General features: G+C 40.9%; 1 protein-coding gene across 1 annotated transcript in view; it reads right to left on the minus strand.

Moving 5' to 3' along the window:
- The window catches only part of DHRS12 (dehydrogenase/reductase 12), a 149,240-nt gene that overhangs the window by 20,173 nt on the left and 113,767 nt on the right, over positions 1-15,300 (minus strand). Inside the window, exons 8-9 of the mRNA XM_069205453.1 lie at positions 7,218-7,308; positions 6,667-6,804 (exon numbers count right to left, since the gene is read on the minus strand). Coding sequence (XP_069061554.1) covers positions 6,667-6,804; positions 7,218-7,308 — 229 coding nt within the window. The remainder of the gene's footprint in view (positions 1-6,666; positions 6,805-7,217; positions 7,309-15,300) is intronic.

The raw sequence follows: 15,300 nt of genomic DNA on the forward strand, positions 1-15,300 counted from the left end.
GGATATCCTGGACAACAACGCCTCTCCTCTTCCTTACAGAAACATGGCTGACCACCAGACATTGCCACTGATATATGAGCAGGATACAAGCTAGCACATTAAGACCGCCAACACAAACCAGGAGGAGGAATCACAATAATATTCAAAGATTCCTTCATCTGCACTACAAGCACAGACACCGTAACCCCTCACATGGACACCTACATTTCAAGCTACAAGCATCAATAACATATACTCTGAGCGGAACCCTTGTCTACCAACCACCAGGACCTTGAGCCACTTTCACTGACAACATAGCTGACTTCATCACACTCCTCACCATCGACTCCAATAATTGCATCCTACTATGAGACTTCAACTTCTACTTGGAAGACAAGAACACCACCACTGGACTCCTTGAGAGCCTAGGTAACCTGGGACTGACACAACACATGACTGTACCCACACACTTCACCAGACATCATTCACCACCTTCAACAGTACTGAAACCACTTTAACTATGCTGCTCCCTTGGACCGACCAAGTGATCATCCAATTCCAAATCAGCATCCCCACCTAGTAGTCCCGCCACCACAAGCATGGCCAGACATAGCTGGAGCAGCATACAGGAATCCAACTGTCCCTGAACCTGAATCAACCACCTTCTACTGATGACCTAAACAATGAAAAAACAATTCCAGGCAAAGGGATCACAAAATGCGCCGAGTCCCTGGTACCTCTTAATCTCAACCCAAAAACAAGCCAGCTGGCAGCGTTACTTCACCAGCTATCACCACAAACAGCACCACCCTTTCGCAAGACCTATGTGACAACCTCTCAGAATTCTTCAGCAACCAAATCAAAGCCATCTATAACAACTTTGACCATCAACCAAACCCCTACCTACCCACAAATACCCACAGAAAACACTGACTTCCTAGGAAACATTCACCACGGAAGAATCAGCCAACATCATTAGGATCATCCACTCTGGGGCACCAATGGACCCCTTGCCCCCCCACATCTAAAATATGGGCACTGCCCCCATCAGCCAAGTCCTCACCCACATCCTGAATAACTATCATTTCTAAGATGTTCCTGGATGTCTGGAAATATGCAATGATCAATACATTGCTTCAAAAATTCTCGGCAGCCCCAACTCAACTAGCAAACTACCACTTGATATCCGTTCTGCCCTACCCAGCCAAGGTCATGGAAAACTACATGCATCCAAGGACCTGCCCTAAACTGGATCGGATGCTTCCTCACAGGAAGGACACTAAGAGTCAACCTACTGATCTACACATCAGAGGCCAAGAACTTCATAAGCGGAGCTCCCAAGGATCATTTCTTAGTCCAACTCTAGTAAACACATACATAGCGACCTCGTCAGATCACATAAAATCAACATACTCTTCTACACAGATGATACCCAACTGATACACTTCCTGTTATAAAAGACCCCCACTACAAAACACAACTGTGTCCACCTGCATGACTGTGGGAACCATATGGATGAAATCTAACTGCCTCAAACTCAAGACAAACATAACTGAAGTGCTGATCTTCATATGGAAAGCCTCTGCTTGGGAGTCCACCTGGTGGGCAACTTACCTGTGCCCTACACCCGCCTCTACTACCCAAGCCAGAAATCTTGGAAACGTTCTGGAATACAAGCTCAACATGACAGCCCAAGTAGAGACAGTGACCACCACTGGCTTCCAGATTCTTAGAATGCTGCAAAAGATCTTCAAATGGCCACCAGGGTACACCAGAAAAACAGTTACACAGGCCCTGGTTACCAGCAGACTTTACAATGGCAACATCCACCATGCAGGAATCTCTAACAAGCTCCTGAACAGGCTCCAAACCATTAATACTGCAGCAAAACCCATCCTCAACTTACCTCATTGCACACTTAACCCCACACTCCCATTCCACAAAGCATCCAGTTCAAACTGTTCACACACATGCAGACACAGCATTGCCCAACACCGGCCCTGCCCACCTTAACAGCCGCTTCCACTTCCACACACCTTCCCTCAGCTGGACTTGCTGGCACGCATACCCCAGATTCACAAAGCCACAGCCGGAGGCCACACCTTATCCTGTATCTCCCCCAAGCATGGAACAACGTCACTCACCACCATCAGAGCCTCATTGCTTCTTGAGTTCCCTAAGAAGCTGTTATCCTGGCTTTTTGAAAAACATCATCAAGGAGATAGGTGCCTAACCCACCTGCAAAGGGCCTGGATAGCCTCACCGGTGATTAGTGAGCTATACAAATACACATAACATACAAATGTTTCAGTCTGGGTGAAGGCTATTTTGCTCGCAACTTTTCTTGGCAATCAAGCAAGGTTTGGTGGATTTCATTGCGTAGCAGCACACAATTACAGAAGACAACATTAACCAACACAGTGTTTTCTTCATACGGACCCAAAATTGATGACTCATCGATTTTCGTTTAATTCAATTTGGAACTTTTTCTCTGGGAAGGCCATATAATAGATTTTTTTAGTTTAAAAATGCTTACTTTAGTACTATAGCAGAACAAAATCATAACATAATATAGAAATGTGTACTACTCTGTAGTTACGATAATAGCAGCTATACAAAATACTAAACCATATGTCATTACAATCAAGTGTAGTATAATTTGTATTCAGATGGCATCAATTATGAAGAAAAAAATAGATTTTCACTATGCTTTAATTCCAATGCTGCGCATATAGTGGTAATAAAACTAAATGGTCCCAGAAAGACACGAGTTAGAAAAGGTACTAAGTACATGATTTAAAATTTTAGTGTAAAAGATAAATGAAGAACACAGCCTGACGATACTATGTCTATGCTTAAAGAACACTTGCATACTACTTTATTTTATGTCCCTTCCCTTGTCGTTGGTGAATTCAACATTAGCCTAATGATTTACCGATATCATTCACCAGTTTCCCTAGAGATTGTGTATAACTGAAATACATCCTGAATGAGATAGGCCATTGGTAGAGCAGCTATACAGCTTATGAATTTGTCATTTGCAAGACACAATTTGAATGAATATTACAAGTTAAAGACCCATCTTTTTTAACATTAGGATGGGAAGCCTTAAAGTCTTGAAATGGAGATTGGGATTTTAGCTAATCTGTCAATTGGCCTCTTTATGGAAGCATTGGTTTGCCCAGGGAGACACGCTGCAGTAATAGTGTGGCTTTAGGTAAATTAAATACTGCTACAGTATAGACTAGAGCACTAGCAATGATTTTACCGGAGGCTGAATAATTGATTGATAGGAAGTCTGGCAGTTTCTTTATGTGTCAGTTTGAGTTTATAGATCGGAGCAGTTTTTAACAGACGCTTCCTATCTCTTTCAGTTTTCCTATAAATATGGACACTTTTTGAACAAATATCTTGTACAAAGGGAGAATTTCTCCAATGTGCTGCATCAGATAGAAAGTTATGATCACTATGCATGTCAATGATGGAGTGATCTTTTCAGAGAGTCTAAAATTTAAACTTATGTCAGACTATAAACACAAAATCAAGGTTATCCTTGCAAGCGGTCTAGGTGATAGAGCATTCAGAAAACTTAGGTATTTAGAGTTCAAGATAGATTGAGATATGGAGAGAAAGTTTTAGCCAATTAGGAGACACTGGCAAATCAGTACATCACAATGAGGGTAGGCACTAGCAAAGCCAATAGATTTCACCTATGCGAAATCTATTGGATTTGCCAATGTTTTCCAGCCATATTGTATAGCAGCATAGCTGAAATAAAAATACAAATAGTGCTCTGACACAGTAAATACTAGTCGCATCATAGTGCTTTATTTTTTCACTTTCAACCATGTTGCTCAGCAGCCGTAATGCTGTACAACATGGTTGAAAAAACTCACAAAGCCAATAGATCTTGCATAGGCCAGACCCTATAAGTAGCGTGTTTTCATTATTTTTTAATTAATTAATTAATTTTTAATCGGAAGGCCTGGGCAGTATCTAAGCTGCTGAGAATGTGGAGTGTGAGGGCATTTGTCGGGGTGGTAAATGTTAGGGCTACAGCTTGTGGTGAGGTCTGCCTTTCCTTAAAGTGTTCTGGAAAACTGCTCCCAAAATGCAGCAAAGAGCAGTTGGCAAACGAAACCCAATACCGCAGTGAACCCATCCGACAGACGTACAGCAAACACGGCCCACCAAACATTTAATAAAAGATGACCGAAAATAAATGGTATTTTAATTACAGGCCTTGAAGGGGCTTTGCAAAAGAGAACAAGGGATGAATAACTCTTACAACAAGCACTGGCAAAGCCATCAGTTCTCGCATATAAGAACTACTGGCTTTGTCCATGATTTAAGCCATGTTGCACAACAGCACAGTTGCTGTGCAGCATGGTAAAGAATTAGGGGGAAAAAGTGCTATGACGCAGACAGCGCTAGCCGCTTTATAGAGCGTTTTTTAGACAAAATGGAGATGGGGGCCAGCAACAATGACGGGCGGGTGGAGAGACGCAAGCAACAATGACGGGCAGGTGTGGTGCTCAAGGAACACTGATGGGCTGGTGGGGAGGGATGGGGCAAGCAACATGGAAGGGTAAGCCACAATGATGACTGGAAGGGGCAAGCAACAACAGCATACACTGTCTCAGGCAAATTCTAAACAGAAATATTGTAGATAATACCAAGTAGCATGTAAACACAAAAGCTATTATGTCAGATACAAATGTGGAGTTTAGGAAGGGTTCAGATCAGATTTTGTGATGATAGGCTCTCACAAATACTTATGGAAAATTTACATAAGGTACATGTTACACAATTTATGGCCCACATAATAATAAGAGTGAGACAATGCTGTGGAGAATGTTTCAAGTAGCGTTCCCTTGTAATATGGAACTGAGGAAATTCTAATGGATGAGGTGTGCTTGTATGGCGTTCTTAAATATTGGGACTCAACACTGCTCATAGGCTATTTTGGAGCAAACCCAAACAGGCAGAGGCTGCAAGAGAATTGATGACCTGGATTTTGAGGAGGGGCTAGGGATTTGGGGTGGTGAGAAGATCACTGTTGACAAACCATAGTTTTCTCAGGAGAATGAGGAGGAAGCGGTTTTTACTGAAGGAGTTTGGGCAGGTATCATGAAGAATCTTTAAACCACGGATGAGTAAATTCCACAGTGCACTGATTTCGACAACTAGCCTTGTGTAAGTATGCAGATGTGGGTGTCTGTCTGGGGAGGTTGTAGAGGTAGCATGTTGCAAAATGTATCGCCTTATCTAGAACAGACAATTATTGCATTAATTATTGCCTCTCGGGAGAACGTTACACTATCGAACTTGAAACTGACTTATGATTAAAGTACTGATTAGTTGCTTGGCTGAGTGCAGTGGGAGGAAGCGCTGAATCTTATGAATATTTAGTAAATGTTTTCTCATTGTTATCGAAAATAACATTCCAAGTCTCATGCATATTGCTGCAGAGGAGGCGGTCAGCGTATGAGGGGGAAGAAAATGAAATCAGAGAACAAGTTAGGTATAGAAGTACAATTTCATATTTGAAGGAGTTATTCATAAGGATCCCATGGGCAACCCAGTGATGGCTGGGGACTCAGAGATATAGGTTTGTAGAACTGTAGCTAAAAGCAAAGGATCTCAGTAGTAGGAGTGTGGAGGTGGGAAGAGAAGCCAAAAGATGATATGAAGGCAGTCTATAGTAGGTAAGTAGGCAGTGTATAGTAGGTAGGTGTCGAATTTGACAAGCTATAAAAGACTGTAAAAGATCAATTGTTGATGAATGCCAAGGGGGTTGAAATTAGGGCAGAGTAGCTGACAAATGCCATCAACTAGGAGAAGGAGAAGTTCAAGAAGTCAAAGATTATGTAAAAACTGTGCTGTTTTATCAGTATTATTATTTCCTGGCCTTCTTACAACTACTGAGATAATGTGCCGAGATACACTGCGGTGTGAGTCACGCACGATATAAGCAATTTTTAACATACCATAACAAGAAGTCAAAGATTATGGTTTGGAAAAATAATCTAAGAATGGGGTCTTCATAGAAATTCTTTCTCATCGTGTTGGTAGTTTTCAGGCACATATGGAATGTCCTTCATAAAGGGGCACACACACAAATCAGCGATAAACAGCTTATAGGACAAGCCACAGAAACTTCTATTGGGCAATTTAGACTATAGCATATAGACTAGTGCGCCAGCATGAACATATGCCTAAAACAACAAAAACGAGTAGTCTACAGGACAGTTCCAACTTCTGTTATGTTTACAATGTTGACAAGACCAAAACATTTTAGCTACAAGATATTTTCAAGCACAATGACTTAAACCAGCATAAACTGAACTGTACAGTAAGGTTGGCACAAATACTTTGTAGTGCCAATGCTCTGTGTCTAAGAAGTCCTTTCACCATGTAGAAGATCATCTCTGGATATCAGTGTCCTGTACCTATAAAAGGACTGCTGATTTGAGAGTGCCTTACATCACTGAAACTGCTTTTAAGTAAAAAGGGGTTAAGGAAAGGCATGTTTCACATCCGCTATTTGAAATTATTTGAAAGATCCCTAGTTAAAGGGAAGATTAATTAAGGCAGGATCAATACAATATGTGGAGGTCAGATTTTACAAGCAAATCTATATTTACTTCATTCCAAAGTAGAATTCTAGAAGATCTGGTCACTCACCTTGAAAGAAAAGTCCACTGGCCTGCTTTGTTGCAGAAGATGCGACAGCCAGCCACAGCACGGTGTCTGCTCCCTGAGCCTCTGTACGTAATTTATTCTTCATCTTCTGATAAAAGTCGGGCATGGACAATCTCACAGCTAAAAATATTTGACAAAATGGTAATGTAGATCTTTCAATGTTTCATATCAAGTGGGAGAGAATCACTTCAGTTGTAATCAGTTTTATGAACATTTGATCTGACGTAGTTTTCACTTTAGAATAAATGAACTATACTTCCAGAGTAAAAGTAATTTATTTATTTATTAAGATTTTTTTAAAGTGCTACATGTCTTCTGTTGATATTTAAAAGCATATCTTAATACATAGGTGTAATAATTAATTGTACGTTAGTTGTTCCATCTAGCCTAAAATATTTGCAGCACAGAGTAAAAAGCACACAAAACATTCCTAGAGTGGGTATCATTTTTAAGACTGTTCATGAACTATAACAATATGTATACATAAAGAAATAAGTTTCTTGCTCCACAACTACACTAACATATTGAAATACCTGGTGTATCAGCCCAGCCAGGATGCATTGCAGAAATGTGGATCCCTTTGTGCAATTTGGCCCACTGTTCTGTTAAAATGATCTGCTGTCTCTGAAATATTTATATATAAAAAAGACATATAATTCATTTGAGGCTTGAAATTCTCTCTCAACACTATACAGGAGGTGAGGAAATGGCAGTTTTAAGTTAAACAGTTACATTTTTAGTTCGACAAAAATGTGTTTTGGTGCCCTAAGACATCTGCTATAGAATAAACATCTGTTCAACAAGAACTCAGAAAAAAGCCAGTTATTCATCCTATGAGGGATGATTCAACACAGTTTAAAAAAATGCATTTTCTTTTAAAGTAAAGGAAAGAGAGTGCAAGAGAAAAACAAAAAGTGTGTGGTTGTACTTTTTACAATAAATTGATATAAAACAAATCCTGCTACTAATTGAATGACTGCATAATGTTTACTGTCACACTGTTATGAAGATTGGTTTGTAATGTGATAAGTGACCTGCATGCAAGAGATCCTTAAATTTAATCAATCCAAGGTTTAATTAAGTCAATGTATTGCTTAAAGTATAAGGGGCAAAATTAATTATTACACAACTTGAAACTAAAAATCTCTAATTTAAAGTAGTTAATATAACTTGCAATAGGTTCTTATGCTTGGTACACCTCTCCTCCGTTGGCAGCTATTTTAACTATTGCTGACACATTTTTGAGGAATCCCTTTATGCATCTGTAGGGGGCGTTGTTTGGCTCCATGTGGTGTCATCCACCCCAGAAGTGACGTGTGCGATACCTATATAGGTGCCACCCCACCACACTGACCTCAGTTCCTTATTTTTCAACCCATCCACACTAATCTTGACAAACTCCCCTCAGTCAATTTTTGACTGAAGTTCTTCCACCATTTTGTTGAACTTCACTATTATGCCCTTTATCTAACTTTTTGGGACATGTCACTAAAGAAACCTACTAGGTTCAAGCCTTGTGATGCCTATCGCAGGCATATGTCTCTGACAGAACCCACTTGATGTGTGTGGTGCCTAGAACAAGACCACAACTCCACGGCCTACATGGATTGCTGGACTATGAACCCAAGGGCCATCCGTGAGCATGCCATGAAGCTTGCTTGCCACATGAGTCTGGGCCACTCCAGGTCCTATTCACAAGGGCGGTCTCACAACTGCTCCCAGAGTCGCTTGCGACGGGCATCATCCCGATCCCAGACTTCTTCGGGTAAGTCTCACATGAAGAAGTCAAAGAAATTGAAGTGCTCTCTGACTTTTCTTAGTCTGTCCCATTCACTGGGTGATGAAAAGGAACAATGCCACAAATCCAGGCCCTGCTCCCAGGTTGTTCACATGGAGCAACGTTTAACACTGGGTCCGCTCCGTAGCAACCCCGCTCAACTGTGTGCATTTTATGAGGCCATGAACCAAATTTTGGGGCAAGCTAGCCCCAGTCGGGGCCTTGTGGGTTCTGAAGGGCCTCTGACAGGGGTTCCACTGGTGAGTCCGTCCTCTGTACTAGTTGGGCCTACAGTATCTGTTGGTGGACCTGGATTGGCCTTGGCTTTGCAACCTTCTCCGTGGACCTTCCAGTGGCACCGTTCCTGACTCCTACATGGAGCAAGATTGGCATCTTCCTATGCCGCCTCCAGTCCAATCGGGAAGCAGCCCTTGCTATCCAGGCATTACAACGTAATGCCTTTACCATGCATCCATTTCCACACAATGCCTTTACCATGCATTGCCTTCACCACACAAGTTTTTATCACACATATGCCTTTACAATGAAATGTGGCGAATAAAAAGATAAATATATATTTAGAGGTGGGTATAGAAATAGGGTAGTAAATGTATTTTCATGGTTTAGGGATGGGTAAGGCAATAGGGTGGTAAGAGTGTGTTTAGGGGTGGGTAACGGAACTGGGTGGTAACATCACAGAAAAGCAAGGGTTTGCAAAGGTTCCCCCAAAATAAAATATTTATTTTTATAATAATTTTAAAAGTGTGTGAGGGGGGGTTTGGGTTTAATAATAATGTAAAACAATGGAGAGGGGTATATATCACTGACTGAAAAAAACAAAGGTTACAGGGGCGTTCTAGTTAGGTTCTGAATTTACTCGCACAAAACCATAGAAATTCAGCAGTTACAATTATGGTTAACTCAAGTAACTAGAACTTGTGCCCTAAGGTAAGTTTAACTCGTGCCCCCAGCATGCACAGTTTTCTCATCAGTAATTTCACTGCAAATGTTGCAGTAGTAATATCAATGATGCCATTGAAGGGGTCACCAATGATGTAATATGTGGAGTAATTAGCTGTGCCTAGGGAAGGCGTTAATTATAGTTACCTTAGGGCGCGAGTTATAGTTACTTGAAAGAACTCTATAACTGCTGAATTTCTATGGTTTTGTAAGAGTAAATTCAGATCCCAGCTGTAAAGTCCCTGTATCCTTTGTTTTTTTCCATGAATTTCTGTATATATATATTTTTTTTTAATAGCACACACTTAAGTATAATGAGCGCCGGCGGTCAACCCTTCTTCATACACTCAAACCTAAGCTGTGCACAGGCTTTGTCCATGTGTAGCATCAGGTTGGATGCAGTGGGTGTTTTTTTTCCCCAGTTTCTCTCTGGTTGGGCAAATTTTGGCCCACAAAGGGTCTCTCAGGGACCCCTTTATGTGTCCTATGGGGTCAGGATCCCTGTATCATGACCCCTTATGTGTTTTTGTACTGTTCCTTTTCCCATCCCCCAGCCGATGCGGCAAACACAATGGTGGCCTCAACTTTTCTGTCAGGTTGTGGCCAGCCAATAAGGGCCTTGCTTTAACCCCCTGAATCAGAGTCCACAGTGGATCCACATTTCTATACAGCTATACTTTTTAAACTCTAATACCTCAGAAACTACTGAATGGATTTACACAAAAAGTGTGCTTTCCGGACCAAGAGCTAGCTTTCTGCCAAATTTGGTGTAATTCTGTCCAGTGGTTCGGGCTGTAGTTGTGTTTTGGGATCCCCCCCCTTTTTTTTTTCCCCGGCACCCACTTGACCGATCACCCCAACATTTCCAAGACAGAGGCTGAACCGACTAAAGCATGCATTTTGAAATTTTCCTGAAGATTCATCAAGCGGCTCCAAAGTTACTGGCAAAACAAAAAACGCTGGTGCAGACGATTCTTTGGGTAGTGCAGGCAAGTACAGTGAGAAAATGTTAAGTTACAAGGTAATTTATTTTATCTGTTGCCGCTGTAGTTTTGAGGTAGTATCACAATACATAGTGATGACAAATAATGATCTGATTGGATAGTGACTGTCTGTACAAACATTGCAGGCAGCCATGTTGTTTAAAGGCCACTCTGCCGGTGTCCTAACTTAGGGCCTTAAATATAGGTAAGTATTAGGTTTGATATGTTTTCCCTACCTGTTACCACTTAATGTAAATGGTAATAGGTAGGGAAATATAATTATGTTTCTATACATTTGAAAAAAATATTACGGTTTACGTAAAAAAAAAAAAAGTAGCCTTAAAAAGTATGTAGAAGCAATGAAAAAAAACACTAATATACAATTTCTCACAAATATAGTGTTCTACAGCAGTGGTTTCCAACTTGTGGTCCAGGAACCACTGGGAGTCCACAAAGCCTTCTCAGGAGGCCGTGACTGCTTAGAAAATTAAATATTATTAATAGATCAATGAAGTGTATACAAAGTGGCTAAATGTACAATTGAAAATTTAAAAACATAAAAATTAAATTAGTATCCTGAGATTGATTCGTGGGAGCAGTGCACATGCATCAAACAGAATATGGTATGGACGATATGTGGCTTCAACTTAATTTATAAAAGCTCCAAACTTTCTATTAAAATTGAAATATTTATTTATGTTTGTTTACAAATTAAATATTGTTTTATCATTTGTGTATGTTTTTGATGAATGCTTGTTTCTGTATTTTTTGTGTATTGTTTTGCGGTTCAAATAATCGACAGTGTTAACGCTGGGGTCCTCAGCTTCCAGTAATGATTCAGCAGGGGGGTGGGGGGGGGGTTCCAGTAATAATAAAGGGGGGGTCCACAGAAGCCAAAAGGGTGGGAACCACTGTATTACAGTGTCCATAATTGTTTACATATATGTCAAAAAACGTCTGCTCATTACCACGCTAATACCTAAAATTGACTACGTTATTTTACAAAAATTACCTTAAAAATTAGCATTTGGTACAAAACACAGTATATGGGTACTACTATGGTACGGCATAAACTAGTTAACTGAATATATAGAAAATTATACAAACATTTCCACTTCAAGAAAATAGTAATAGGTTGGGCACATCAATAAAAACAACTATGTACGTATGTTTAAGGCTCTAAGCTACAACAATCCAAAAGTCAACTAAAAGGATTATGGCTACCTTTAAAATTTGTAAAGGCAGACATTAGCCAATTATACACTGTCTTGTTACCTCTATGTAGCACGGTATACCACTAACTTACTGTGGTATACCATGTGTAATGAAAATAGGTATGTAGAGTTAGACATTGCAGTTGTGCTGTGTTTTCCCACATGGTAAACTGTGTTTGTTTTTCGTATTCTTTCTCACCGAACAATTAGTCAGTCAGCATGATAAGAATGTACATATTTTTCAGTGCAGGGAATGGTTCGGCCTTGGGAGGAGAGCTTTGAGATATTGGCAAGTTCTCAACGTTTTTTTTTTACGAACTCTGAACTACAGTAGCCAGCACGTGTGAAAATTTCTCTTTCGTGGGAGGGGTTTTCTCTAGAAAGCCCTTTCGGTTTTTTAAGATATAAAAAGGTGGTCCTGCTCAGCAGCGGTGGAATTTCCATGACCTCGGTCAGGATTAGACGTTGAATGCCTGACACAGATTTGTCCAGTGAGGGTGGATATCTCTTTCTCGCAGTTCAACGTGGTCATCTTCTTGCTGCCATGAGAAAGATGAAGAGCTTGGCAGGCCCTACGGTGATGAATTTTTACTTTATTCTTTGCTTTGCAATTATGCTATAATGTAATCACATATATTTGCTGTGTACATTGCGGTTGAGAATCATTTTGATGTATTTTCCTTTATTTGCTGTGACTATTTTTAAACGTGTGCTTTCGACCTACTAATCTCTTTTTAGGAATCTCGTAGTGAAATAATAATAAATGTCTTCTTTGAACTGAGAAGTGCATTCCAGAGATTTTTGTCAGCTCGGTCATTAGTGAAAGCAAAACACCATGGCACAATATATCACCAGGGAACAAATTTGGAAATCTATTGCGTTACCCTTGCATTAGGCATAGGGTTGCAATGGCAGTTCAATACTTGCATAACATTTACAAAACTAAGCAAATCCACCATAAATCGCCCTGTTTTGCTTGGTACATGTGCCGAAACGTAATGCAGCACAAAGTAGCTGCCTTGCATTACTCTGCACACCAAAATGTACAGTACCCCAAAATTTCAACTACATCCATACTTCATTACACAGCACTACACTATACATCACTCAACTTTACTCTATTCCACTCAGTGCCACTGCAGTGTACATTAAACCTCAGTACGTGACTCCACTATGTGCTATTCCACTCTACACCACTTCACTGTACACTATATGCCACTCCACGCTATTTCACTGTATGGTACTCCATACAAGTTACACCACTGTATGCCACTCCACTCTATTATACACTATTCCATTTAACACTATTCCCTCCGACAACCCTCCACTCTGCGACACTGCTGCATTATTTGTGACTCTCCTGGACACAACTCCGCTGTACATACTGCAATGGGTGCAATCCAGTCTACGTCACTCCACTGTACCTAACTCAATTATACGCTCCTTGACTATATGCTATTCCACTGTACGCCATGGCACTCTACGCTATTCAACTGTATGGCACTCCACTGTATGCCACTTTAATGCACACCAGACCACTCTACGACACCCCACTCTACTCTACTCTATTCCACTGGGCGCCACTCCACCTCATGGTATTCCAGTTTATCACACTGCAACGTAGGCCACTCCAGTCTATGCCACGTCACTCCACTGTATGCCACTACACTGTACGCTGTGCACGACATTCCAGTGTAAACTATTTGACTTTCTGCCAATCCACTCTCTACACTCCACTGTACACTATTAGACTGTACTGTATTCCACTGTACATTACTGTACTATATGGTACTCCACTGTACGCACTCCACTTTACACCACTACAGTGTATACCACAGCACTCTACGCAGCTTCACTGTATGATACTCTGCTGCTCCCTCCAGAAGTGCAGTTTGTATAATTATATTGCACTTTATGGCACTGTATAGATTCTACTTCACTCTACCCACATACACTCCACTGTCTAACTCTACAGTCCAATCAATGTCCATACACTCCACGGTACAACACTATTTCACTAAACAACTCTTTTCAATAATGTACATTTCAACCCTGCCCTGCACTGTATGGGACACCACTCCAGTTTATTAGAGTTAACTCGACTATACACTACGCAACTACACGCCACTCTAGGACATGCTAATACACCGTATTATACTTTACTCCACACTATGATGCGTAACTCCACTGACCTCTACTCCACTGTATTCCACTATTATTGACCTCGCTCTGTGTCACTGTCTAGCCATCCTCCCTAAGCAGTTCCACTGTACAACACAGTACTGTACGCTATACAACTCCACTTTACTACACTGTTTCCTACTCTAACCCACTACAATCTACCATACTGCACTCAATTCTAATATACAATACTCCACAACACTTGACTGAATAACACTCACCTTCATTTTACTGTACGACACTCCAATAAATGATACCTTAATAAATAATGCTCAATACTATGACTTGAAGCACATTTTTATTAAAAACATTAAAACTATTGAAATTCCATGAAAAAACAAAGGTTCCAGGTAAGTTTAGGAAAACTTTATTTATTCTTTCCATACAAACCATACTTAAACTACACAAATATTAGAAATTCTAAAGTTATAACTATAGTTTACACATCACCTTCACGTTACTGTAAGTTGCCCACCTATGTACACATTTTTACTTATAACATTGCATCTAAACGCACCACCCTGAAACTACTATAAGACAATCAGCTTCGTACAGTGTTCTCACCTTACTGGTCTTACTACACAAACTATAACTCATAACTCTACCATGCATTGTGTTCCAAAAAAAAAAATCTTAATTGAGATGTCATAAGTTTTGTTATGATAGCTATGTTTTCATATGGTATAAGTAATATACGCAAGGGTATAACTAGTGCATTGAGAAGGTGTGAATTATAGGCTATATAGTATGAGAAGCAGACCACAGTTGCTATTCCTGTTACATTCTAGTACAGAAAAAGGATGGAGGCCCTCGTCCTAGTCTGGACCTATGCCCTCTCAACAACCTCCTGAAAAAGGAAACATTTCAAGATGCACATTTTGACTCTGATACGGTTTGCCCTCGACCCTGGAGACTAGATGGAAGAGCTGGGGTGCAAGGCACCTACTCCCCTCTCCCCATCCTGTCTGCCCGCCCACAGGCGTTACCTGTGGTGCATGGTGGGCCAAGAGCATTACCAGTTCACTGTGCTCTCCTTTCGCCTTACCAGCTCCTTGGGTGTTCACCAAAGTGATGGCTGTGGTTGCAGCACATCTACAGAGGTCAGGGGTTGCTGTCTACCTTTATCTCAACAACTAGGTGTTGAAACCTGGTATCACCCCAGGCAGTTGTCTCCTACCTCCAGACTACGGTGGCCCTCCTGAATTCACTGGGGTTCACTATCAACGTGCCAAAGTCAAACCTGACACTCCCTTTCATTGGAGCTATTCTGGATACAGGAACACTGAGCCCAGGATATTCAGCTATGATTCTCATGTTTTAGCCACTATCCTGGATTTTGGTGAGACTGACTATGAGGCTGCTAGGTCGCATAGCTTCCTGCATACTGCTGGCAAACCTTGGCCGTAAGCATATGTGGGTGCTGCAGTGGGATATAGAGTCCCAGTGGGCACAGCACCAGGGAACGATCTTGACCTGGTCCAGAGATAGGAGGGAACTGCAG

Source organism: Pleurodeles waltl, chromosome 8 (genome assembly GCF_031143425.1).
Source record: "Pleurodeles waltl isolate 20211129_DDA chromosome 8, aPleWal1.hap1.20221129, whole genome shotgun sequence".
NCBI lineage: Eukaryota > Metazoa > Chordata > Amphibia > Caudata > Salamandridae > Pleurodeles > Pleurodeles waltl.